This window comes from Lutzomyia longipalpis, chromosome 3 (assembly GCF_024334085.1).
Source record: "Lutzomyia longipalpis isolate SR_M1_2022 chromosome 3, ASM2433408v1".
NCBI lineage: Eukaryota > Metazoa > Arthropoda > Insecta > Diptera > Psychodidae > Lutzomyia > Lutzomyia longipalpis.
In genome coordinates, this window is record NC_074709.1 from 12,658,700 (window position 1) to 12,686,642 (window position 27,943).

General features: G+C 34.6%; 1 protein-coding gene and 1 long non-coding RNA gene across 3 annotated transcripts; both read left to right on the plus strand.

The window, feature by feature from the left end:
• The first annotated feature begins 3 nt into the window (after positions 1 to 3).
• LOC129792280 (amphiphysin) lies at positions 4 to 27,569 on the plus strand. 2 transcript variants are annotated; one of them, XM_055831176.1, is made up of 8 exons: positions 4 to 131; positions 21,396 to 21,531; positions 21,611 to 22,077; positions 22,623 to 22,704; positions 22,820 to 22,945; positions 24,382 to 24,744; positions 25,338 to 25,480; positions 26,806 to 27,569. In XM_055831176.1, exons 1-8 carry the CDS (start codon positions 63 to 65, stop codon positions 26,884 to 26,886), a joined length of 1,467 nt encoding a protein of 488 aa, XP_055687151.1. In that variant the 5' UTR covers positions 4 to 62; the 3' UTR covers positions 26,887 to 27,569. The 2 variants fall into 2 exon arrangements, with proteins under 2 accessions (XP_055687151.1, XP_055687152.1); XM_055831177.1 differs by lacking the exon at positions 24,382 to 24,744.
• Positions 138 to 5,031, plus strand: LOC129792283 (uncharacterized). Its single transcript, XR_008750804.1, has 2 exons — positions 138 to 408; positions 486 to 5,031. It is a non-coding gene; the product is annotated as an uncharacterized LOC129792283 (long non-coding RNA).
• Positions 27,570 to 27,943: the final 374 nt, after the last annotated feature.

The following is a 27,943-nucleotide window of genomic DNA, read 5'->3' on the forward strand; positions in this document are numbered from 1 at the left end:
GGAAAGGGTCGAATTTTGAAGCAAAACTTCCACAAAACGTCGTTGATGTCAGTCTGTGCGAAATGGCTGAAAGTAAAGGTGTGTTGTTAGCAAAGTCGGTACAAAAACACGCAGGTCGTGCTAAAGAGAAGGTAAGTGAAGTGAGGAAAAGCTGTTTAATGCGATTAACGTAGGATAATTGACACCAAAACACCATTAAGGGGTGCCAATGCACTTCCCGGAAAATATGTGTCCGGGTGTTGTGTGGGTGCACAGCCCTCCCAGGAAGTATGGTGTTTGTCCACCGGATGGTATTTGCGGGGATGGGCGGAAGTAGTGACGGGGGATGGGATGAGCAGTGGATGTGTGAGTGTGTGTTTGGTGCAGAAAGCAGAGGCCAGAAAATTCCGATGTTTGTCGTGTCCACTGGTGGGTGGATAAAAATAACTCAGCTCTTCTCCAAGAATAACAATTTTCACCCTGCACCGCCGCTCTATCCGTCACAGCCTGGCACCACTGTTACACCATAATTCATCGCCTTGAAAGTGTCACACAGGAGCTCCCCCAGGGGGCCACAGAGCAGGAATTTCCCATAGATGCAGCATCCTTGATCAGAGATTCGAATTCGAGATGCTATTCCAATTGGAATTTTTTTGGGGGTTTCAAAAAGAAGAAGAAGAAGAAGATGGTTCCCAGCAAGAAGTTACCTCGTTGGCAAAAGTTACACACAAACTCTATTCCTCTTATGCCCTGGAAGTGCGAAGAGATCCGTGGCAGGGTAGTGAGTGTGTAAGAATGAGAGAGAGAGGAGGCAAAAAGAGTGTGGAATGCAGAACTCGAAGCTGTTGACCTCCTCAGAAATGTGTGGTGTTGTAGTAAGAAAGCCCAATAGGATGGTGGAGACAGACAAGACTGTGTGTGCTGTAAAAGTGCCCCCAAAAAGACGGATGGGTCCCCATCCACAAATACACACATTCCGGATCCCAAAATCAATTTTCTGCATTTTATTGGAGAATTCCTTGGCCACGAATCTCTTCGCAATAAAATCCCTGCAGCCAAGTGATGGCCAAAAATGCCCCCCATCTGCTCAGACGTGTATCGCGCGGGGGAATGTCTCATAGAACCGAGAGTGGACGAGGGATGGCATAAAAATAGACACATAGGAGACATACAGAGCCACTTCGAAGGAAATTAATAGTCTGGCTGGTGTGAGGAATGAGCTCTCTCTCTTGTTGCGCGCGAAGAAGAAAAATTCGAGATATCTAATCAGCTTTTTGTCCCGCAAAGTGACGAAAGTATTTCAAAGTCGAACCCAGGCTTTATGGATGGATCCGTCGTACAACATTCCTCTTCTATTCGCACCTCTACTAGGCTAGAGAGACAAGCCTAAAGATTTTATATATTCACTTACATACATTGAGAAGTGAATTGGAAATTTTCCAACAGCTCTTCTCCAATACTGCACTCAAATTCTCTCAATTTGGGACGACACTACTTCTTTTTTTATTTTATTTTTTTTTGTACAAAATACCCACAAATCACTCGCGAATAGCAAGGAAAATTCCTCCCAATGGGTTCATGACCTCTGCGCTCATCTCAAATGTTCCCCTTCTGCAAGAAAAAAACGAAGAAAAATTCATGAAAAACTTTCTCACAGACTCGTCAAAAAATCATGTGCAAACAACTGCCCTACATCCCAACCATATGGGCGCGAGAGATCCCATTCAGAGCTCCAGGGCTTGATAACTCCACCACACAAGATTTGGCGGAGGAATTTTAAGTATATTCCCCTTGAGCGATGAAGACGGAAAAATTAAAGTTTTGTACTTCACATATTTTTTTTCGTGGAGGTTTTATGGATTTTCTGATAAGAAATCTCGGACGTAAGAGTTCCACATTTTTTTAAAAAAGTTTTCTCATTCATATACTCTGCCCAAAGTCAAATTTCTCGACTCTTTGTGCTGAGAATGTTGATTTTTTATTAAGTGGATTAATTGAGATGTTTTTTTTTTGAAAGCTCTATTCGATTAATACGTTGTAAAATATACTAAAGAAAAACTTTTAAATAAATTATTAAACTCATTTACAGTATTTTATTAATTCTTAATCTTTGATTTGCGGAGCTTCTTAGTTTTCTATTCAATTTTGAAGTTACTAAAACTTTAAAGTATGATATAAAAATATCAAAACATCGCTGGAAACATTTCGTTCGTTTCTCATTCTATTCTGGATGTGTTTTCTACATCATTTTCTTCAAAAACAATTAACTGAATTACAGTTTAAATAATTATTAATTGAAAAAGGGATAAGACCAGAATACTTATTCATTGATTTTTCAATTTTTTAAATGACTTTAAAATACATCATTGCGTCATTCCGTCATTTGTAATACTCATATTACAATATTCTCGACTAAAAACGCGGCAAATAGTGAGATAATAATATTCAACGTATAATGTTTTTCTTCTACAATGATTATGAAATCAAAATCATTTTGCTTTCTGGGAAAAGATCATTCTTTTGGTTTAATTTTTAAGTCTAACGTTCTCGCAGCACAAGAAAAAAATACGTTTGAGTGGTGTGTGACATTCAAGAAGCCACTTCTCCTTTTACAAAAGAATATCATTTGAATTTTTCCATTAATTAGTTCTCCACCAAAAATGGTTACTATCTACCGCGCAGCACAACACACACAATTGTATAAATTATCACTGCGCGAATGGGAAATGGCGATTATCTAAAATGGATGCGTCTTTAGTCTATATAAACTGACGGACTTGCTTAACTTATCTGATAAATTCATTTGAGATTTTGTTAGATAAAATGTGGGAGATATTTTCGTGTGGCATCATCGCTTTTTTTTCCACGTGGTTTGAAATTTCCTAATCAGTGAATAAAATATTTATGATGGCTGCTTGTCGACACAACACGTGAAATTGTTGTTTGCTTCTCTAATGAGAATTCTAAGCGAGAGTGCTTTTTGGATTATGATTTGGAACTGCTCTAAGCTGAGAGAATTTATTGCGGCGACGAGAGAAAATTGTGAGACATTCTTATCAAATTATGATAATATGACAGAAAAAACTGCCAATTTCTTTATTTTTTTTTATTCTTCAGAATTTGAAAAAAAAATCTACGCCAAAAAAGTAAATATGAAAAGTTTTAAAAACTAAAATTGAAAAATGAAGAAAATGTCAGAACAAAGTCAATTTTTGAAAAGAAACGTCAAAAATTCAAATTGTTAAAAATGTCAACTGTTAGAATGAAAGAACAGATATAACATATTTGAAAATAAATGTCAAAAGTCAGATAGAAACTGTCAAACGTTAGAAATGAAACGTCAAACATTCAAACTGTTAAAAATGTCAACTGTTAGAATGAAAGAACAGATTTAAAAATAAGTGACAAAAGTCAGATAGAAACCGTCAAACGTTAGAAACGAAACGTCAAACACTACAAAACAAATGAAGTTAAACGTTTGAATTGCTGAAATTGTAAAAATCGATTGCAGCAGCTACTACGGTTGCTTAATCTTTATATAATTTTTGTATCCTGTCCAATAAAGCACTCCCAATCGAATAGATTTCTGTGGAATTATTTTTCTCAATTCAACTTAGGTCTCCGGTTTGAAGAGCACAGATTTTTAACGAGTGATAGGCGGACTATTTTATGTGTGGGGATTTAAAGTGTGGAGGCAAAGGTTGTGAGCCACTGGCCTGAATATTGAAATCACTTGTTGAGTGTCGAGGTGAAGCTCGAATGAAAGAAGTTTTTGACTTATAAATCTCCACACCACGAGCCTGCATATTGGGAATGGATGAAGTCATCGGATTACTTGTGGGTTGATCATTACTTACATTTATATTTTTCTCGCCAAACCAAGACGTATCTCTTTCCCACCAGACACTTTTCCTCTCTATGTTGGCTTCTCCAACACCATCGTGTATAGATTGAAAAATTTATTTATGTATAAAATTACTACAGCGCGTGGCGTGCGGGGGAGATGTGATTGTGGGAAAAATGAGGGAGAAAAACGGTGCTAAATAGGTATAAGTTTTTTTCTAATTCTTCAAGGACCCACACATGACTCTCTATTGTAGAAAAAAAAGTTGGTTTTTTGCGGGAATCGTGCAAAAACATCTCCAACATCTCTGATGTATGAGTGGGGTGTTAATTGATAAGGTGCTCTTTTCCACGCAAATATTCTCCAAACTGCACGGATTTTCTTATCACAAACTGTGGGAGGTTTTTCTTGTTCGCCTCGTTTATGGTCTCTCTCCTCCCTATCTCTGCTATCGGACAATGTGTGAAAGAAAATACCAAAGCACACTGGTACGTAAACTTGTGATTAAACATTGATATCTTCGCACATGATATTTTTTTTACTTCTTTTCTGCTAACAATGCGCGATAAAAGGTCAGAAAAATTACGTTTTTTTCTTTCTTAAATATTTTTCTGATAAATTGAGTGAAAATCCCAAAAGAAATACCTTCAACACTTTCTCATTTCCCTCTTTGTCATCTCCCAGCCAAATTAGCCACTTTTTCTTTCCATCTCTGCATTCAGAGATGCAGAAAAAAACGTGTTTTAGTTTTACAACATTTATTTTTTTCATCTGTAAAAGAAGAAACAAAAAGAGTTTCTTCTTTCGCTTCATTTGAAAGAAATCGCAGCTAAAAAACACACCACAAGGCAGCGAAATAAATATTTTTTAAAAAAAAGTTTAATGCCCACGTTGGGAGGCACGAAAAATTCGTGATAGACAAATGAGGAGGATTTTGATAGTAGGCGGTAGTTTTGGTCTCAAAATGGTGAATGTGCACATAAACCTCTCACAGGTAAAGTAAACCTGATGATTATTTTTTTTGGCATCAAGCATTGCCATTGATGGACAAACGAATGAATTTTAAAAGGAAATTTTTTAACGTGATTATGAGGAGATGATTAGGCATGGCAAATTTCTTACAAAGAGAATTAAGATACTTACTAATTATAGTAGCAAAAATGAATGAATGAAATGATGATAAAAATGTTCTTGTTAAAAAAGAAAAATAATTTTTATGAGAATATACCGTATTTTTACGACAATAAGTCGCAAGCTTTTGTCTTTTATCCTTTTGAAGCTTTTGCAAAAATATTTGTTCAGACATCTTGAAGCGTTATACATAAAAGAAACTGCAACAAATAAAGTCTTAATCAGGAGGATTTTGTTTAAATTCATTGAGTTTTATCTTATCTAATTTAAATATGATTTGTGTATCAATTAAAAAAAAAAAATACACAATCCAAGAGAAATCTGATTTGCTCATCTTTTTAATATAAAATGCAGGAATTTTAAGCAAGATTGTAGATGTTTTAGGGTGTTTAAAAGTTTCCCCGGCAAATATTTATGTATTAACAGAAAAAATTGTGGATGAAAAATATCACATTTAAAGACTTCCTTTGCATAAATGGCATTTGTATTGATAAAAAGCTCTCTCTCGCTGACGAATGATAATATAATCAACTTTCTGATGATGATTCAAAGTGAATGTTTTGCCATTTGATATGATTTGGTGGGCATTTAGTTGGGTGTGGGTGGCAAAAGAAGCAGCAAAAAAGAGACAGATAATGTTGTAGACTGATTCATTATATACATATATGTATGTAATGCTGTGTATGTATTTTTTGATGGAAGATTAAATGCATTGTGCTTGACATTACTGCCATTGCGCGACTTCCTCTCTGTCGCCGTCAGCACTATTCATTTTGAAAATTCACACTGAACTTGTGGGGTGTGGAGGTGGGACAACGATGGGAAGGAAGTTGGGGCGAATGATATGTGTGTGTACCCGCAAGATTACGATCCATTTACTAGAAGAAACAATAAGTTTTCTACTTTTTTTTACCTTCAAGACAAAACACGTCAACTTGTGCTCGTTTTTCAGAGAGCAATTGGTCAAGTTTAATGGCAAAAAAGTCTTAAATTGTGTACGAGACGTACGAGATTAATGCAAATGATTAGAGTAAAGATTTTTGGTCCAGGGGATTTTTTTATCACTCTCTTGGTGCCTCTCGCACGATTTTGGCCAAATAAAAAAAAAGAATGCAAATAAACATCTTTGAGGGGATTTTGAGCACAAGAGATGGACTGTGGAGGAAATTTTTTGACGACGTAACCGGAATTTGGTTGTCGGCAAGTGAAATCTGGGACGCCATTCAATTTGTTTACTGCACGTTGGTATTATATTCTCTCGATATATGTGAATGTGTTTTTAAGTAGCTCTTTTACCTGTATTTTATATATTCCACATTTTATAAATCACAACTAAATTATCTTACCACGACCATGCATAGTTTTTCCACTCCACACATCATATTGTACGGCTGTCGAGCATTTTTATTTACACAGATATGTATTGAAAATAGTGGAGCATTTTCAATTGAGAGGAAATTTTTTCCAGAATTGTTAGAGAAATTCCGATTCAAAATTTAATCAATAAAGCTTCAATATAATTTCTTGAAAAGGGAAAGAGATGAAAAGGAAGGGATTTGATTGAAAAGAAATCACTTGATAATCACGTCCAGCAGATATACTTTCCTTCAATTTTATTCGCATATTGTTGAGTTTCTTTCTCAAGAGAGAAACCTTTTCTTTGATTTTATTTCATCTATTATTGTGATTGATTAATGCTCTGCCACGTAGAAATTTCAATGAATTGAAAATCAATTTGAAAATTAACCTTTTCAATGATTAGACGAAAAATTCCTTTTCCAAATGACTTTTGTATGGGTATTTACCTTGATAGATGAGATGTAGAGAATTAGAGTCCGGGGAGGAGGACAAATTTTTCTTGTGGGCAGCTTCCACGTGGCGGCCACGTTCTTCACACACCTTTCTCTTAATTCACCTTTATAGATTTGTTAAAGTTCACTTTTTCACAATTAAATTAGTTCACAATATTAAATTCCTTTGATTTCAATGTACTTAGTTCACTAATTTCACTTATAATTAATTAATTTTCACTTTTCTTGCAATAGTAAATCCAATGTTCTTCACCCAAAATTTCACATTAATTCACTCACTGACAAACGTCAATTTTCTTATCATTTATTCCCCAAAGGGGGAGTTGGTGTGTTTGTTAACACTTCATGTATTTTCACGCCTTTTTAAAAGCGCGTACACTCCCCGGGAATCGAGGATTCCTCCTCGATTGGAAGCCGTGCCACACGTGTAATGGGGCGCTCAAAACTTCCCTTTGTGGTGCGCACAGACACCTTTCTTACAGCGCCATCATTGCCTGGGAATACTTCTTCGATCACTCCTAATGGCCAGGCAGTTGATGGTATTTGATCCTCCATGAACAAAACAATGTCTCCTACTTTGATGTTCTCGTGTGTTTTTGTCCATTTGCTTCTCACTTGCATAGTATTGAGATACTCTTTCTTCCAACGTTTTGCAAAGTCTTGTTGTAGTTTTTGACAAAGCTGCCAACGATCCAAACGCCCCATGTTCAGATGACTCAAGTCCGGATCAGGCAGTTGGGTAGGAGTTGATCCGAGGAACATGAAGCTACCTGGCGTCAAAGCGACAGGGTCATCAGGATGCGTTGCCAGAGCCATTATTGGACGACTGTTTAAAACAGCTTCAATTTGGATTAACGTTGTCTGCATTTCTTCAAAATTTAGAGCAACTTGACCAAGAATGCGTTTGAGGAGAGTTTTACAGGATTTTACCGCCGCTTCCCATAACCCTCCATGATGAGGAGCCTTGGGTGGTTGAAAGCACCATTCAATCTCTCTAGAAGCGAGATAATTGATGAATGTTTCCTGTGCTGTTGAATCTACGAATGCCTTGCGAAGGTCATTATCCGCACCAACAAACGTTTTGCCGTTGTCTGAATAAACATGAGATGGTAATCCTCGACGTCCTATAAATCTCCTTAGCGTGGCAATAAAGGCGTCGGTTGTTAGTGAGCTCACCAGCTCTAAGTGAACCATCTTGGTTGACATACAAACAAACACGGCAATGTAGGCCTTGGTTGTCGTTCCCTTTCTAGTGCCAGTCTTGAGAAAAACTGGACCAGCGAAGTCTACTCCCACTGCTGAAAATGGACGCTCATGTTGCACGCGATGCTCTGGAAGCTGACCCATAACCTGTTCGGATGTGCGAGGATGAGCCTTGAAGCACTTGATGCATTTGCGGAAGACTGAACGGCAAATATTTCGTCCACCCAACATCCAATACTTTTGTCTCAGATGAGCCTCTAGGAGCTGAGGTCCAGCATGAAGAAGGTACTGGTGAGCATGCGTAGCAATGAGTCGTGACAAATTTCCAGCTGGAAGAATCATCTGATGCTTTGAGTCGTAACTTTCATAAGACTTTTGAGTACGACCTTCCACCCTGAGAATACTATCCTTGTCTAGGAATGGTCGCAGTTTGCAAATATGCTTAAACTTTCGTTGTGTGTAAAGCTTTCCAGTTTTAATTGCACTTATTACTGGATCCAAATATTGTTCCTGTTCCCATCGCACTAGACACCTTTCAGCATAACGCAATTCAGACACTTTTAGGGGACCGTGAGGGCGATTGACTGCAGTTTGGCGCGTAGTACGTTGACGCCTTAACTTGAAAAGCTGTGTGGCCCTGATGATCCATGCCAACACGCGCTGCATGCGTCCGAAAGCTCCGATTTTCGTCATCAAGGTGGTGTGAATGTGTTGAGGTAATTCTTCAGATTCCTCGGTGGCCACATTCACTGAGTAAATGGGGGACTCAACCATAGGAGCAACAATGGGCTTGGGGTTGTTACTTGGGTCAAATGGAGGTGGCCAATGCTCAGGCTCCTTGACAAGATATGACGGACCTTGCCACCACAATGTTGAATCAATCAGTTGACCTACCGTTGTCCCACGTGACAACAAATCAGCTGGATTGTCCTTGGAGCGTACATGGCGCCATTGATGAGGTTGAGACAATTCAAGAATTTTCTGAATACGATTTTTGACGAAGATTTCACGTCGCTCCTGGGGAGAGTAAATCTGATGCAGGACTATTGTTGCGTCAGTCCAGAAGTACTGCGGAATAGGTCCTACTGCTTGAACAGCAACTTCCATGAGTTGAGCTGCCATAAGAGCTCCCTGTAATTCCGCCTTGGGTATAGTCAATTCCCTTCTCTTTGTGGATCCTTCCTGTCTGTCCTTTAGGGGAGTAATTCTGGTTTTGGAGATGAGCAATCGTGAACACCGTTGGCCATCTTCACCTTCACAGACCAAGAAAACTGCAGCTCCATATGCTAGAAAACTAGCATCACTAAATGCATGAAGTTCCCTAGACTTTGGATTCTTGATGGAAGACGCCCATCGTGGAATTCTCAGTGATTGAATGTTAGGTAAATCCTGAATTAACATTTCCCATTCAGCTTGTAGATCTTCGGGAATTGGATCATCCCAAGCGCGGTCACACATCCAAACTTCTTGAAGAATGATCTTTGCCTTGGTGACAATAGGACTTATTAGCCCAATTGGATCGAAGATTCTGGCTATGACTGACATGATGGTCCTCTTGGTGGCAACTGAAGAGTCAACACTGGACACCTCGAATTGAAAAGTGTCTGCAATTGAGTTCCAAATCATCCCCAGTGTCTTCATAGTTTCGTTTTCAAAACCCAATGATTCCTGTGAGAGGCAATTTTCTTCAAGTAATTCGGGACAATTTGATTTGAATTTGGCGAGTGATAATCCTGCTCGTTTCATGAGCTGGGTGAGTTGATTCTTGAGTTCAATGATCTGGTGGAGTTCTGGCACCGAAGCAAGACAGTCATCAACATAGAAGTTCGACTTGACTATCTGGGCTGCCAGTGGAAATTCATCCCCCTCATCTAGTACCAGTTGTAGAAGAGCTCTGGTAGCTAGAAATGGAGATGTTGCGACTCCGAAGCACAATGTTCGAAATCTGAAGTCCCTTATTGGTTCATCCGGCTCGAAGGACCAATTGTATGGGTATTTACCTTGATAGATGAGATGTAGAGAATTAGAGTCCGGGGAGGAGGACAAATTTTTCTTGTGGGCAGCTTCCACGTGGCGGCCACGTTCTTCACACACCTTTCTCTTAATTCACCTTTATAGATTTGTTAAAGTTCACTTTTTCACAATTAAATTAGTTCACAATATTAAATTCCTTTGATTTCAATGTACTTAGTTCACTAATTTCACTTATAATTAATTAATTTTCACTTTTCTTGCAATAGTAAATCCAATGTTCTTCACCCAAAATTTCACATTAATTCACTCACTGACAAACGTCAATTTTCTTATCATTTATTCCCCAAAGGGGGAGTTGGTGTGTTTGTTAACACTTCATGTATTTTCACGCCTTTTTAAAAGCGCGTACAACTTTATGGAAGGAAAATTGAATTATTTTGTTAAATGTTAGTTCCACTTGATCATTTAGTAGCACAATATAGAGGCAAAGTGGTGGAAAGAGACGAGACACATTCTCACACTTAATCTAATTGTCAACAATATCAATAAAGTTCAATAAACCACAAACTTAATGTCACGATGGGAGGGAAAATTGAAAATAAATCTTATTGAGAGGACAAATATTCTACATATAGCTCCATCATCTTATGCTGTACCATCCTAACTTAATTTACTTTGACCTCTTTATGTGTTTCTTGTGGCTGGTTGCATTGCATAACTAAAACAAACGGCAAAAGCCTATTTATAGCTTGGCAGCAAGTAATGAGTGAATTATTATTGTGTTCATCGCTGTTTTTTTCTCCTTCTTTTTACCACCTTTTTTGCTCATCCATGCAATTGTTGAAAAAAAAAAGATGCAGAAACACCAAAGAGATGAATACTAACTAAACAAAAAAAAGAACCTCCACACCGCTAAACAATATGGATGGTAATTGCATAGATTGAATACCTGTGAGAAACTCACGTGAATGAGCGACAAGACTTTATACATTTTTATCTCATTTCCATCATTAATGCTCAATTTATAATCACCCAAGGATTTTCTTATGTACTACTGTACATAAATTATGATGCATTAGCGGGATTTTTTTCTTTTATTTTGTATGATTTTATTTTTTGCAGAAATTATTGATAAGTTTAAGAGAATCTCAAGATTAGTTAGAGATGTAGGTAAAATATATGATTGAATATTTGAACACTGAAGAAGTTAGGGAGTTAAAGAGATTTTTTATTTAATGATTTAAACGAAATTTTAAACATTAAGAAAAGAAACGTCAAAAGAACGTGAAAATTGCCCTCAGAGGCAAGGCAATAAAGTAATCATTGATAGCATAAGAACATCAAATGAATTCTTCTGGAATCAACTTGTTTTATAGAAAGTAACACGCATAGTTTAATAATTTTTAATGTTTGTGTATAACTGGAACTAGCTGAGGGAGGGAAAATTCTGTGTATTATATGGAAAGAAAAAACTGCAACATGTTCAATTATAAATAAATTAGTCTGAATTGCAATTTGCTCCACTTCAATGACAACCATGCTTGAAAATTTCCTCGCCTAAACCTCTTTGGTGGCGCCCCATTTTGCAGTTCTTTGCTCTCTTTTTCACACACACACGTGACACACTCTAGAGCATGCTAAATTGAACAGAAGAGATTATAATAATACTTTTTCAGGAAGCCGTGTTCTAAATTTCACCACTATTATAATGCGAAAAAAATGAAATAAAAAATATGAATTTTCCCTTTTAATTTGTTTTGTGATAAAAAATTGCTTAGAATTATTCAACTTTCTCTTCAACTACCGGGCAATTATTAATCTCAAGGATAATCTCATTTATTATTTCGTTTCACGTCAATTTACAATGCAATTCCAAAATGATTAAAACTTAAATACTTTTCATGCAATTTTCCTCATAATTATATCCATTCTTTCACAGTACTACTTACCCAATAAATCCAACAAAATTTACCTACTTTTAGCAATTCGCATTGGTTTTATTTTCAGAAGGAAAAAAAAACGAGAAATCTCTTAAATCTCTTTGATACTAAAAATGAACAAAAAAAGATGATTAATTTTTGATATTGTGTAGACAAATACATATTAACGTATAATAGAGAATGAAAAATGAAGGAGAAAAAATGTGGAAAAACCACAAATGTAAAATATTCTCAGTAGATGAAAGAAAAACAAACACACACTGAAGCAATAGAGACGGATGTATTGAAGAATATTTTATCACGTAACAAACTGGAGAACAAGAAAATTGATGAATCTTGGAAAAATTGATTGAAAACTTACGAGACAATCACGTGACTTGTACATCCAGAAATTTTATCAAGAAAAAAATGCTATTCGCTCAAAATCAACAACTCAATTTGTCTGTAGTACGATGAAGAGACATTTTTTTTTCTTCTTCCGTCAATGAATGGAAGAGGAATGAAAGTAAATTCATGAGTAAAGAAGGTAAAAGAAGAACATGAAAAACACTTGAGAAGTAGGAGATATTTTCCTTCTCAAGATCTGGGTAAATATTTCTCTACGGGAAAAATGTAAATTTCTCACAGATAACAGTAAATTAAAATACATACAGAGGTAAAAAAATTATAGATAAAACATATGTATACAGTCGTGGTAAGTAGTTTTGGCCAAAATATAATCGTAAAAGAAATTAAAATATTCGGCTGATAAACTTCTTTTCATTTTAAGTCATATATTAAGAAGAAAAAGTTTTAAAAAAGCATTTTTAATCTTGAAAAGTTCTTAATTCAAGCCTGAAAAGGACTTCAATTTAAGACTGAAAAGCACTAAAAATTAGGATTGAAAAGTGCGTAATTCAGGAACAAAAAGTACTTAATTTAAGCCTGAAAATTGTTCAAATCAAGCCTGAAAAGAACCAAATTAAGCCTAAAAAGGGTTTAATTCAAGACCGAAAAGGTCTTCAATTTAAGACTAAAAAGGGCTTAATTCAATACTCAAACGTAGTTAAAGCCTGAAAAGGTCTTCGATTTAAGACTAAAAAGGGCTTAATTCAAGACTCAAACGTACTTAAATCAAGAAATAAATGAATATTTTTTGAGTAAACTTGTACCAACCTACAGTACGGATTTCCGACTGATCTCGCAATGTGACCATGTGTTTTCTCATAGAGCGAAAAAGGTGAAGAGTTTGAGCAAAAAAATAAAGAGAAGAATGAGAAAAAAACGAAACAAGAGAACTGCAATGGATTATTTAATTCCATTTAATTACATTCTCGAATAGCATTAAATGTGCTTTAGTTGCCCATTAATTGCGCGCCTCTTTTAGAGGTCTTTTGCTGTGTGTGAAACTTTTCATCATCTTTTGCATATTATGTGTACCTACACGTACAACACAATAAAATGTGGGTAATGCAAAAGATGATGAATCAGTCACAACAATGGTCCCAATTTCTTCGAGGAGAGAATATCACCGTAACAAAAATTCAAGGGAAGTTTGCTTTTTGTATTTTATTCCAACCTAATATTTCTTCTGAGGCGTGAATTTTTATCTTTTCCAACTTTTTAAGTCGTGATCTAATGAAAAGTTCACATATTGCGGCATAAATTGAATGTGGGGGAAGAGAGAGAGAAAAAATTCTCCGTGGATGGGTGGAAATTCACTGAAAAAAAAACTGGGTGTGTGTATTTTGTCATGAAACATCTTCCTCTGCTTCTTGTACACAACTCAATAATAAAGAAAAAAAAAGAGTGAAGACTCCAAAATTGAATTAGCAACTTTTAGTGATGAAAAGTCAAATCGTGTGTATGAAAGACAATTTTTTTTGCCTCCAACTGTAACATGTAAGAAAATTCCTTTCGCAATTCAAGCATATATTGCTCATCTTATCTTACAATGAGAGTCACCTTGGAATTTATCATTTTGTGCCTTCGTTAGCAAATAGATGATGAGATGAATGAGATGCAAAGAAAATTCTATTTCGCGTCTTTTTTCCACAATGTATTTTTTTATTCCCCCTTTGGTGTTCTGACTATATAATTTGCTCATTGCAAAAGCTTCCTCATGGTGGGTTGTATCAGAAGTTTTTTTTATAGGTCTTCAATAAAAATTATTAAATTTTATTCTTCTAGATAAACATGTCTTGGATGAGAGGAAATTAACATAAAACCATAAAATATGTTTCAAAAAATCTTCTTGAATCCTTCCAGTAGTTGAAAATCTTGAAAAATTGATTAGAAAGGATTTTTTTGTACTGCCCCGGAAATACCTTTCAGAATTCAGGAAATAATTAACAAAAATTGGCATTAAAAACGTGATAAGTCCCTGGGGATACAAAACATTTATTTTTAAATAAATATAATCAACAATTCCAAAATTATTGACCCAATTTCCTGTATACGATATACTTATACTCTCCTAATTAAACGAGCAAATTCAAAAACATTTTACGAAGTGATTAAATTAAAATTTGACTTTTAATTCTTCTTGCTTCAGGTCATTTTGTTTTTCACACAGAGTTTGGGGACCGTCTCGCAAAGTAATATACCTCATTTCTTTCTCTTCGGCCATCGCCACTTTGCGGTTTGTGTCTCTCCTGTAGTATTTTAATTCTAGATCATTTGCCATGTTATTTTTGGACATTCATTGGGATGGCGGGTTTAACGAGAGTGAAGAACTCATATAATGTCTTTCTCATTTTCAAGCATTTTGAGAACACCATGCACTTGAGTCTCGTGTATCAAAATTAGAGCGTGTATGTGTGCAAAAAGGAAAGAAAAAGAAATGATAAAAGGAAAAGGAGGAAAGACGATGTAAACGATGGAAAATTGATGATGAAAGAGAAATTTTGCAGGAAGAAACTTTTCTAAATTAATTTTCATCACACTATTCTCCAATTTGAATTTTGTAATAAACCTACCTACCTCTAAAACACTCCACTAAAACTCTCTGGCAAAGATGAGTCAAATGTTTATTTTTATTTTGTGAATTCTGGGGCCAAATGCTCCGCGAGAGACTGGGTGGAGTGTGTTGAATATTCAAATCTAATCACAATATACGATTTTACTCCATTTCATCATTGAGATGGTTTTAGAAAATATAAATTGGGAATTTATCTCCTAGGCGATTAGTTCAAGGATATAAATATCCTTAATTATGGCCTTGAAGCTTATTTATTAAATTTAAAGTTAAGAAAAAAACTGCATTGGCCATTACTCGAACCAGAGACCTTTAGGTTCATAGCACGAACGTCTAATCTTTATGCCATGAAACTATCGAAAAGTTAATTGAGAGGATTTAAATAAATATTTGTTAAATAAAAATCAATAGAGTATTTTAAATTTAAAATTATATTAGATTTTTATAGTTGTCTGGCTATTAAATATAAATACATTAAAGTCACATTTAATACGAAGAAAAAAATATAAAATAGTTATGAGCAATGTATGAGCGCTGGTCACAGATCATTAAAGGAAAATATTTCAATGTCATATTTTACAAATTGACCGTGAAAATAAAACATTTCATCATGGTTTATGGACGTTGTTTGAGGGGAAAATACAAAACTGATTGAGCTCTCATGCACGTGGATATGTATAAGAGGAGCTTTGATACATACTGAAAGAAAACAGAATTAACAATGATGTTAAAAGTTCGAAGAAAAGAATTTTCACTGCGAAATCTTCTTTTGAATTTTGAATGAACAATATAAAGTGTTGTAATGAAATTGGCAAGAGAGGAAACATACAGCCAAAGACTTTTGACTCAAAGTGCTCGTCTTTCTCAAAATGCGATATGTGTTTGAAATATGCGTTAAAATTGGCAAATTTGTAAAGGAGTGAACCGGTGTGTTTGGTACAATTGCCAAATGGAGTTGAACCATCTCTTGTGCAATAATTCCTTCCACTTTGTGTATTTGTGTTGTTTATTATGTTGCATAATACACGTCTCTCTGTCGAGATATTGTTGCCATTTAGTATGCGCGACTTTTTTCCCTGCAATGAAGATGCACGATAAAAACTCAGAAATTAGTCGCATCGTCATTCATGCTTTTGCGTTTTTTTTCTCTCTCGCATCATTTTTATGAGCTTCACATGATGTGTAATAAACCTTGACAGGAAAAAAATCTTCCAAAAAGACAAATTTCAAGTGAGATGGAAAAGCTCCAACATACGGTGAAAATGCAACATAAAAATCAAAAGTTTTCAAATGGAATTTTCAAGCAGTTGCCAAGTTTGTCTTTATTGAATTTTTCACGTTAAATTCCGACTCTGAGTATTTCAGAAATTTATCAAAAGGTCAAGTCAAATTGCTTTTCCTTCACTATTGTGTGTGACTAAAACGCCGAAGAAGAAGTTGATGGATGTTTTAAAATGTTACTTTCGTGATTTAGGCAGATGTTACAAAGAAATTCCTTTAAGATTCAAATTTCAAATTGTTAAGAAAAGATTTTACGTTCATTATTGATTTTTTTTTAAATTGAATTTCCAGCTCTAAAGGTGTGATAAATTGCAAAAAAAAACTAGAGAAGAAATCGCATTAATTTGGGAAATATAATATGTACTTTTTCAGTGCGAGAGAGGAGAAAATAAGAGGGAGAGAACATCATAATGGTGTTTTCTTTTACACAATTAAATTAAATACACCTTAATTGAGCTTTAATTCACACAACAGCGAAGGAAATAAGAGAATATAATATGAATATCGACGATGTAATAAATTTGAGAAGATGATAAATCTTTTATGCTTGTTCAAAGGTTTTGCTGATATAATTGAAGGAAAAATAATTAATTAACCGTCCACAAGATTTTAAAAAGCCTTAAAATTTTTCAAATTGCTATAATAAATATTTTATGAGTCGAATAACTCCGATTTAGATGCAAATCAAGAAATTTCTTACTCATATTTATTGTAAAGTAATAATATACATAGGAAATAGAATTATGTGGGAGTCTCCCAAGGATGGTGACAAAAATATATTAAAGTTGCCAATGCAAGATTTGAAAGGCCTAAAATTCCATAAATCCCTGTTGTTGGTTGGTAAACCGGTTGCCCACAAAGACGAAACTTCTTGTTTAGTTATTTCGTATGTTTTCTTATTCTCAAGAATCTCAAAATTCTTCCTCGTCTATTTCATTCACAGTTTTCTGTCATCAAGCACTTCTTCATCAATGATAAATTCATCCGCTCTTCCACTCTGTGAGCTCTTTCATTGCCATATTCTAGCTGGTGGTGTGTGGAAAAGAAAATGCATTCACATCGTAAAACATTCTCTTAAGTTGCTTTTTAATCACAAAAAAGAGCTTTACTATTATCTTGAGAAGATTTGTGGCTTAAGTGAAAGAGAATATGCTGGAGAAGAGGGATGAAGAGAAAATGAGAAGGGATTTATTGTTTTCAAAGTTCTAAACTGATTAATAATTTAGAGAGAAATTTTTATGTTTTTCCAACAATTTGTTGGGAAATTCCAAGAATTTTGAAAAAGTCCATAGAGGTGAAATTTTCATTTAATTTTAAAACATAAAATTCCTCCTTATCGGTCAACATAGAGAAGAAAAAATGGTGAAGGTTGGAAAGAGCCGCATGGTCCGCTTTCAGAGAAAGTCACTCTTGGATGGAGAATCTTTTACCTTCACACCACTTTTTACTACTTTTATATATACAAACATCGTCAATGCATTTTTATGTTGTTTGTTGTCCAAGACAACGCATAAAACGAGTTTTGTGAGACAAACAACACCATTTAAAAAGAAAACTCTTCTTTTTTTCTCTCATCATTCTCTCTCTTTAATCTCACACACAATTTTTCTTTTAAATACTTCCACAACTTTGTACAAGTTTTCCATTTTAAAAGAGCCACATATAGAAATTTCAATTCATTGGAAGTTGTGTGTGGTGACCACAAAGAGGAAAGGCATACGCCCATGTTATTCATTTAACATAAAGCCATCATGATCATGTTGAATTCTTGTATGAGAGGATTGATTGCAGGTTGAAAATCAGGTGTCGCACAATTTATGTTACATTTTCGCGTGCTTTTCCTGCCCCCTCTCGAGAATTTACAGAAAAGAAAAATTAACCGCACAACTTTGCACAATTCCATTTTCACTCTTCATTTCAAATTCTATATGTACCAACCACCACCCATATTAAACTTCAAGGAAAAGAGTCGTTATAATCTCAAAAATGCTATTTTAAGTCACTTGAATAAAAAGCACGTAAAATATATTACGAGAAAACACCAACCGCAGTCTTGTGAATTGTGTCACGCATATTTTCTTCTATCATAAGTTCTTTTTTTTCTCGTTCTTCAACTCTCCTCCAAAGAGTGTAAGAAATATCACACACAATGTCGCGTTATTACACATAAATTACACATAAAATTAATTGAGTCTCACATAAAATTGCGAGATGAAAAAAATACTTAAATATATCCGTTAAATTAATTTCGCAATCAATTTGACACAATATGCAATTCATTAGATATTTCATTTGATTGAACCTTTTTTTGCCTCTTCCAGCACTCCCTCATGGTTTATTTTCACTATAATATGTATTAAGAAACTTTCTTCTGTGTTGTTTATTCCAGAGATTGGAAAGTAATTAAGAAAGTGGTAGGAGGAGTGTATTGGATCGAATTATGAGATTTAGCTTTTTATTGAATTAATCATTAGAATGTTTGTACAGTAAAATTAATAAAGGTGCCTATTCAAACTTATATTGGCTTTAAATGTTTCAAAACATTCGCAACAATGTTTCATAGTGACAAACTTATCCATGAAACACTGTCGCGAATGTTTTGTAACATTTTAATATTTAATTTGACGAATCATTTGTCTCAAAATTGTTTTCTCAAATCAGATCCTCACTCATATAAGCATGAATAAACTCCTTTCTGCCAATATTCGAAAATCATATCCAATTCGCGCACCTATTTTTGGCACATGTCTGTGTATATTTAAATCAAAATTAGGTGTTTTGTCATCATCACTTATATGTAGCAGAGTGGAGGAGAATATTTCCAAGAGAGCTGTGAATTACCATATTGATATTTTAACACTTGGAGGACCCAACATTTGGCACAACGCGGAGGATCAAATTGGTAATAAGTACCAGCTGATAAAATATGCACAATAATTAATTATTAATCAGTTTATTGAACAAGGATCGAAAATTTCACTAATTCTCAATCTCCTTCAAGCATTCCTACACCTAATTACTAAATATTTAATTGAGAAAATCGTCACTGAAAAAAAAATTGCGTAGAATCGATGCAAAATTGCCAATTCAAACGACTTTTTTAGCTGCATTTTTGCATAATTTATTATTTCGCCTAAATCATCACTAACTTTGATTCTTCAAGTAACTTTTTAGTCATTTCCGGCAATAAAATTAGTCCAAATTAATGATTTTCACCGAGGAAAAGTGAACAAGAGTACTTTAATTGGGAAATATGGGGAAACATAACCTCAAAACCACGGCAAAAATGTATGGGATTTTGACTGGTAGTTATTACCAATTTGATCCTCCGCGTTGGATTCTGACTTTGACCTCAATTATCTTCCAAAGAAAAGACTTTTCTCGAGATTTTCTTTCTGCTATCTGAAAGTAATTAAAATTCCCTACACATAGATGCTAAATTCATCGAGATGAGTCCAATAGATTTTATTCAGTGACGATTTTAAGGTTCCAATTGGTAGCAAGTACCAGTAAAGTCCTCCAAGTGTTAAGTAGGAAGTTAAATCACCCCAACTATCACCATGATGCGAGTTAATAGGAAAATTTCTCTTGTTATCTCATTTTCTTGCTACAAAATTAGGGAAGACATGTGTGGCATTGAGTGTGGGTTTGTGTGAAAATTTACATTATTTTGTATCGTATTTTCAGGTAGAGTTATTATGAATCTTTTAATGTTTTTTTTTTTTGCTTTGAGTGAGTGAAGGACAGAGAATGGTTTTGTTACATTTTCTACTGATATACTATATTTTACACAGAGAAGGGGACTTAATTGAGCGAAAAAGAATTTTTTAGAGAAACAAAAAAGAGGATTTTCATGCGGGCACAGTTGACGGTAAAATGTGTGAGAAATTTTCTACATATGGGCTTCATGTTAATGAGTTTAGAATGCAGAACATACATAGAAGGGAGAGAGTGTGGAAAAAAACATGATTTTGCGTGAGGAAGAAAATTTCATTTACATGTAAAAAAAGCATTTGTATGCGTGAAAATTAATTTAATATAAACATATTGCGCTGATGCCTATTTAACTGTGCAACTCTGCCATCATCATCGCGGCAATTTAACCTATGTGGCTCACCGTGATATATGGTCATTCACCTGTTTTTGGCTCACTGACGCAAAATCCCTGCATTGGGACGCAAGCACATGTGGCTGGTGTTGCTCGTTGCGCTCACAATTCAGCAGGAGGATGCTGTTGCGCGCTGAGAGAGAAATTTTTCTTTGGGGGTAAATTTCAACTTTTTGAATCATGTGCATCATCACGACATAGTCTGCGGGTCCTTTTGTGCGTTTTTCTCGCATTTTGGTGACACACAACACGACAACGGGAAGATGGTTGAAAACTCGATCAGCTCAACTCTTTAAATAGACCAGGAAATTGACCGACAACTTGAGCACGAATATGGGTCAAAAGAATGGGAAACATCTTGCGTGCGTGAATTTTCTACTTGTGTGTTGTATATTTATTTTTCAATGAGTTATATTGGAAATGAAATCGGCTTGAAGAAACATTAAATTGATAATAAAACTACACCAAAAATTAAAAATTGATTCGGGAAACCATGTGCGGAGTTTCCTTTCTTTTTGGGAAGTTTACTGTGTATTGCTTCTTGTGGGATCTTTCAACCAAGCTCTGAATGTTTTTTTTTCTTTCGAAACAGAGACGCCAATTGATGACCCATTTGTATTTATTGATTCCACTATTGAGTTAAATATTTAATTATTTAATTCAAATGCCGGAGGAATTTGAAGTTGAATTTGGTTCAAACTCTAGAAATGGGGGGATTGATAGTTTTAGAGTTTAAATAGCTAAAGAAATTAGTTAAAAATTAAATAATTCTGAAAAGTATGCAAAATTTTTACCACAAATTCAAACTAAATCACTAAATGGATAATCCTACAACGTTGCTGTTCATTAATGTCTGTTTTCTGACCTATTGAAATGATTGTAATCTTCAACAGACTCTCACTTTGCCTTCTAGCAAAATAAATTTACACAATTGATGCTGCTCAAGCTAATAAAATTATAAATTGAGTTTTCATTATGGGATGATCATTGATTTTGTGCGAAATATTCTGCAGACATTGTTGTGAAGAAATGTGGCAACAATAGAGAGAGTTTGGCGATATATCTCTGCAAAAATGACCAACACAATACAAGAAAAATTTTGTATTTCCAAAACTTTCTTTCACAAGAAATTTAATGGCTGACATTCCTCTTTCATTAATTTTTGTAGATCCTCCAAAATTTGGGAAAGGTCGATCGAACGGCAGATGATATTTTCGATGAGCATTTAACAAATTTCAATCGGCAGCAAGGCAATGCAAATCGACTGCAGAAGGAGTTCAATAACTACATACGATGCATTCGAGGTAAAAACATTTTTTTTTACTTTTGCAAAAAGGAGTGTTTATTGAAAAAAAAATTTATTTTTAAAATTGATTTTTATAGCCGTGCAGACTGCATCGAAATCCCTAATGGATGCCATATGTGAGGTGTATGAGAATCAATGGGCAGGCTCTGAAGCACTTCATGCCCAAGTGGCAGCAATTGAGGTGCTATGGCAGGATTTTTCGCACAAACTCGGCGATCAGGTGCTGATACCCCTCAATACGTACACGGCGCAATTTCCGGAGATGAAAAAGAAAATTGAGAAGCGCAATAGGAAATTGATTGACTACGATAGTCAGAGGCATTCGTTCCAAAATCTCCAGGCAAATGCCGCCAAACGTAAGGATGATGTTAAGGTAACAAAGGGACGTGAACAACTTGAGGAGGCACGACGTACATATGAATTGCTCAATTCTGAACTTCACGATGAACTTCCGGCGCTACATGATTCACGGATTCTCTTCCTGGTTACAAATCTCCAAACGCTCTTTGCATCTGAACAAGTTTTCCACAATGAGACCAATAAAGTAAGTTCAAGGGATATTTAAAACAAAAAAAATATGAGAAAATATGTGCTGAACGTGAATTTTTTGCAGTATTGATTATCTTACTGAGAAAATTTCAATTAATTAGGCGAATATAGGATAGTTTATAGATAAAGGATGCTTTCAAGGCTTTCAAGTAACCTTCAAGAGAGAGATTTTTATGCCAACATGAGCAGTAATTAAAAGAGAAAAGAGAAAAAGTAGGAATATATTGTTTATTCAACTGTATTATTCAAATCAATGAGGAGACAAATATTTATTTATCGTGCACGGTTACCACGTGATTTTCTACATAGTGATAATTTATCATAATAATTGTTAGGTATATAATGCCTCTGTGCGTTCAAAGACGACAAAGAGATGCGTGCGAAGAAAGTAGAGAGGATAAAAGAGGTCTCCTCCAAATTAGACATTTTCTGTTTGTAAAGCTCAATAGCAGCATTTTTTTCTTATTGAACTTCCTCATTGACCATCTCTGTGAGGAGCTAATCTTTCTCCATCTGTTTATTCTGTATATACTTACACAGATTTATGCAGAATTGGAAGCTATTGTCGATAAATTGGCGACAGACTCACAGCGTGGATCCTACACACTCAAGAAGGCAAATGGTGAGAAGAGTTTTCTTTTATACCAACAAAAGAAAAAATTACATTTAATTTATCAAGCATGAAGAGAGCCTCATCCCCAATAAATTGTCTCCTTTCTCTGGTACTTTTTTCTCAGTCAATTCCACTCCGTCCAGTCCACAGCAGCCAGCAATTAAGGCAATTGCAAATTCAACGGCGACAATCAGTAACAATAGCTATCCAAATACAACAATCACTAATGGATCCGCCAATGCCAATAGCCGTAAGTACAATGAATTAAGCCATATTCCACATATACCCTCTTATCATAAAAAGGTAGAAGAGAACTTCTTTTTTTATCTGTTTTATTTCGGCTCTCCCATGCAACACTGTGGTATTTTGGCAATTTTGTAAAGATCTCAAAATTCAAAAACTTTTTTTGTGGAAAATGCTAAAGAATAGAAATTAGTTAGTAGATTAGTTGGATTTTTAATTAGTCAATTGCACCGGAGCACTTGAATAGAGCACAGTATTTATCATATTTAATATTGAAATAAAAAGATTTTTAAATGATTTACTTCCTTTGAAGATAAATGAAAAATTTACAACTTTTCGTAGTCTTTGAGTAATCTCCTTTGTGAACTTACATGATGAGCTAAAATAAAGAGAAAACCAAGGGGTGTTTATCTGGCGAATATTTTGAATATTTTAGGGAATCATCCGAATCTTAAAACGAATAATCAGGCTATTGACAAATAATCCGAATCTTGACAAAGACTTCGAATCTTTTTGAAGAAAAATCAGAATTTTGACGAATATTCCGAAACTTCTTAACAAATAATCGAAGATTTTCGTTCAGATAAACTCCCCTTGGAGAAAATTCTTAAGTTAGAATTCCCTTAAAAAGCTTTAAAAAAAATATAAATATTTTTATAATTTCATAATTTGATTAGCTAAATAGATAGAGCAATGATCTTTCAATCAAAAGATCATAAGTTCGAGTCTTATGTTGGAATTAAAAGAAAATTGCTTTCAAAATTGTGATATTTTTTTTTGAATTATTTGTTGAATTACTTAACGATTGAATGCTGCTATTTTACTTCTTTTCTCATAAAATTGTTGCCAACAATTCTCTTAGCTAATACAACAGTGTTGAATGGGATGTTCCTATAAAATGAAACATAGTAAAAAGAGGAATCTCAGAAACATTTAAAAGAAAAAAAACTCTAACTATATTAAGAGCAAAATTGGCAAGAAAAATTGCTTCTCGATGGTTAATTGATTAACAAGAAAACAAAACATTAAAATGAAAATGAGTTAATAGAGAAAATCATTTAAATGACAATGAAAATCCTCATGTTACCTCTCTTAATTTGTCTTTATTAATTTTATTCACTTTATTTTTGGCCCATAACAACTAAATTCATTTTATTGTTCGAATTGGCTGTTTTTTTTATTTTAATATCTTTTCTTTTGGGTTTTATTTTCTCTTACCCTGTTGTAATTTTTCTTAACAAAAATAATGTTTTATTTTTTTGTGTTAACCACCTCTCTGGCGACACGTGAAAGGGGGATGTGTAGAGATGGGTGGCGATGAGGAAAAATAAGAGAGAGAGAGAAAAAATGAAGAGGAAGATTTTTGATGGAATTAGGGGAGATGGCGAAATGTGGCGCAACGGGAGCGTGCTGTTGTGAATTCGAATGTTCTTCTTCTTTTAGCGTCCACCCCGACAAGTGTCGGGGAGCAGGATAATCACCGAGAGTCCCGGGAAATTCCGCCGTCTCGCACATTGAGTGATGAGAAGATGGAAAATGCTCAGGGCATGGAGGAGCCATCGTATCAGAACACTGATGAGGCCATCAGGGCGGCGGCGGCGGTGGCGGCAATTGAGGACACGGAAGACAATGTGAAGAATGCCAATGTGGCAAATAGTACGCCTACGGTGGTGTCCTCGACTGAGGAGAGGGGTGGCAAAGTGAAATCCGCGGCAGTGACTTCCGATGCCGCGGATACAATTGAGACTGTGAATGGGAATGTGGAGAAGGGAAAAGAGGAGGCAGCTGCAGCTCCCACTGCTGCAGGTAAAATGAAAATTAAGACAAATTCACATCATCAAACCAAAATCAATCGTAAGAAGAAAAAAAAATTGAAAAGAAAATCGAGAAAATTGAGGGATTTGTGTCGTTTTGTGGGTCGATACCATGTCCCGAGCGAATGAAGATGATATTCCTTCTATATATAAATCTCTTGTATGATTATTAGAACCTTCTATATATGTATATTTGTTTGCATCTTTCCCTGTATTTTTTTTCTATATTCTTTCTGTTTCTATCCCCAAATTTTTTCCCCAAAATTTCTGTTTTTTTGTAAGAAAAAAAATTGTCTCAACGCTACGATTGTCTCCGTAAATTAACCTGACTTTGGAATTGATTGCCGCTGTAATACTAATGAATTAATTGAAAGCAATAACACGACACACCAGTTTTAACACTTTAATGAACACTTTATCGAATCATTAACTTATTTACACACTGAATCACAAATGTACATATATATTGACCTCTGTTCGCGATATAAAAAAAAAGAGAAACATTAAAGAATTTAAGGCAAAGATGTTGGATGAAGAGAATTGACGTGAAAAAAAAAATAATTCTCTTAACTTTTGCACACACAGATCAAACACCAACGGATCTTCCACCAGGAACACTCTATCGTGTTAAAGCTACATATCGGTATATAAAGGAGGATGTGGATGAGCTTAGCTTCGAAGTGGGTGACATTATCAGAGTAATTGAATACGATGATCCTGAGGATCAGGTAAGAAAATCGTAGGAATTCATTTAAAAGTCAATCATAACGCGTCCAGTTATTAGAGTTGGTATACCACAACGCGGATGGGTCAGTCTATGCGTTGTAATTTAATTTTTAAGTAGTATTAGTAGGCAAAGTTGATTTTTTAATGAAATTCATCAATTCGAAAGACAAAAATGGTTATATCTCAAGTTCTATTGCACATACAGAAATTTCTTGACTAGTTTTGGAAAGGTATTGAAATAAGCTATAATTTGACATATATTTCGATACATTTCAAGGTCACCTCCAGAACACGAAATTGCGGATTTTTGTTTGACCAAAACAGTTTTTTGGACTTTTTGTCCTCAAGGAATGGTTTTAGAGGTTTCTGATGTTCCAGAAAGTTGTAGAAAATTGCAAAACCTTTAATTTGATACCAAATTGAGCAAAATCGGACAATCCGTTCAAGAGATATGACTCTTAGAACTTTTCAAATTCAAGAATTTTTCAAATGGCTATATCTTCTAAACGGTGACATAGAATTTCTTCATTTTTGGACTGATGAAAGATATTGAGTCAGGCTACAACATATCAAAATTTAAAGGAAAACGATAACAGATGTTGGGAGATATAGCCCCTTAAAGTTAGGCAATTTTTGTTTTTGTTTTTAGCGCCTCTTGCGGATGTTTTTGAAACTTGAAATGTTCTAGACAGTTGTAGGGCTTCTCAATACCTTTCATTTGATACCAAGATGGTCAAAATCGGTCAAGCCGTTCTCGAGTTATATCGAAAAAACACTTTTTGCTTTAGGCCGCCATATTTGCTAAACCGCTTGACCGATTTTCAAGTATGATTTGTTGATGAAAACATCTCACTGAGCTCTACAACATACTAAAATTTCAGACCTCTAGCTTTAAGGGAACTGGTCGACGGTATTTCAAAATGGCGGACGGCGGCCATCTTGGATTTTGAAAATGCGAAAAAATGAAATTTTACACCCACATTTCTATAGAAAACTTCAAACCGGAAGTCTCTATCTGTTACTGTTCTCGAGTTATAAGCCAAAGTTTGGCGCACCGGCCGGCAGGCCGGCAGGCCGGCCGGATCAAAAATTTTCCACCACCATTTTCGTAATGTGGGATGTCTAAAACGTGCTCATATCATGTTTGAGCCCGATCTGAGGTGGTCGGTTTTTCCGATGATTACAATACTTGGTATGCCACGATTGTGGTATACCAACTAATTAACTTTCCTTATACGGGGCTTAAATTCCGATTATTTCTTATTTAATTCGATTTTGTTTTTGCGATCAAAATACAAACCTTTAATTTTCTTTAAAAATTTTCCAGGAGGAAGGCTGGCTGATGGGCGTTAAAGAGAATTCAACTGAAAAAGGACTCTTCCCTGCCAACTTTACAAGGCCTTTGTAAAACAAGAGAAATCATTTTTTTTACTCTTGAAGAACATTTTTTTGCAATCTAAGAGACGAAAAGAAAAATTTATCGCGCAGAATTTTGAAACTCAGAGTCTGTTTTTATACCCCAACATATTTTTTTCACATGAGGGAATTCTTCTGTGAAAAAATCAATTCGCTTCGTAAATATTTTATTCTCAATGTGCGAAAGAAAATCACTTTGAAAATTTTTTAAGCAAAAAAAAAAGGGATAATAATTCGGGAAAACTTTAGGACTTCCAGTGAAAAGAAAAGAAAATCAATTTACAAAGGATTTATATATTGCGTGCTTGTTACAATTTTACCGTCAGAGTGAGAGAAATTTTAAAAGTAAAAAAAAGCTCATATTTCGTCTTTAAAACTTCATCTTTTTTTTAATTTGTTTTAACAAACTATTTTTACTTTAGTTTCATTTTTAGTGCGTGATGGGTTCTCGTAATATTAATTGTTATTATGTCTTTTCTCCTCCCTCATGAAAGATAAAAAATCAAGAGCAAAGAATAAAAATAAATTAATTCTGAACTATACTCAAAAACTAAAAAAAATCATTTTAATCTTTCAATGAAAAAATTGTATAAAAACAAAGTTAAAAAAAATTCAAGAGGGCCAAAATATATTGCAAAAGTGCCTTGCTGCAGCAACATTTAGAAAAAAAAGAAAGGATATTTAATAGAAAGGAATCAAGATTTATGCAATGAGAAAATATAAATTAACGATATTAATATTAAAAAAAAACAAAAAGAGTATCATTTATATTAAAAAAATCATTTTAGTTTACATTTAGTGTCTCTTTGTCATTTTTGTGTCATATATATTAATTAGAAAGAAGAGGTGTGACGATAATAAGAAGGGATTCGTGTAGGTTTTTATTTGAGAAAGTATTATAAATAGAAAAAAAATGATGGCAAAAAAACTAAAAGGATAAAACAAACATTTTCAAATGCATCGTGGAGGAGTTTATGTAAATATTTATATCGAGTCATGCGATGGAGAAGATTTTATTATTATTATCGAAAATATTTTACAGTCGAATG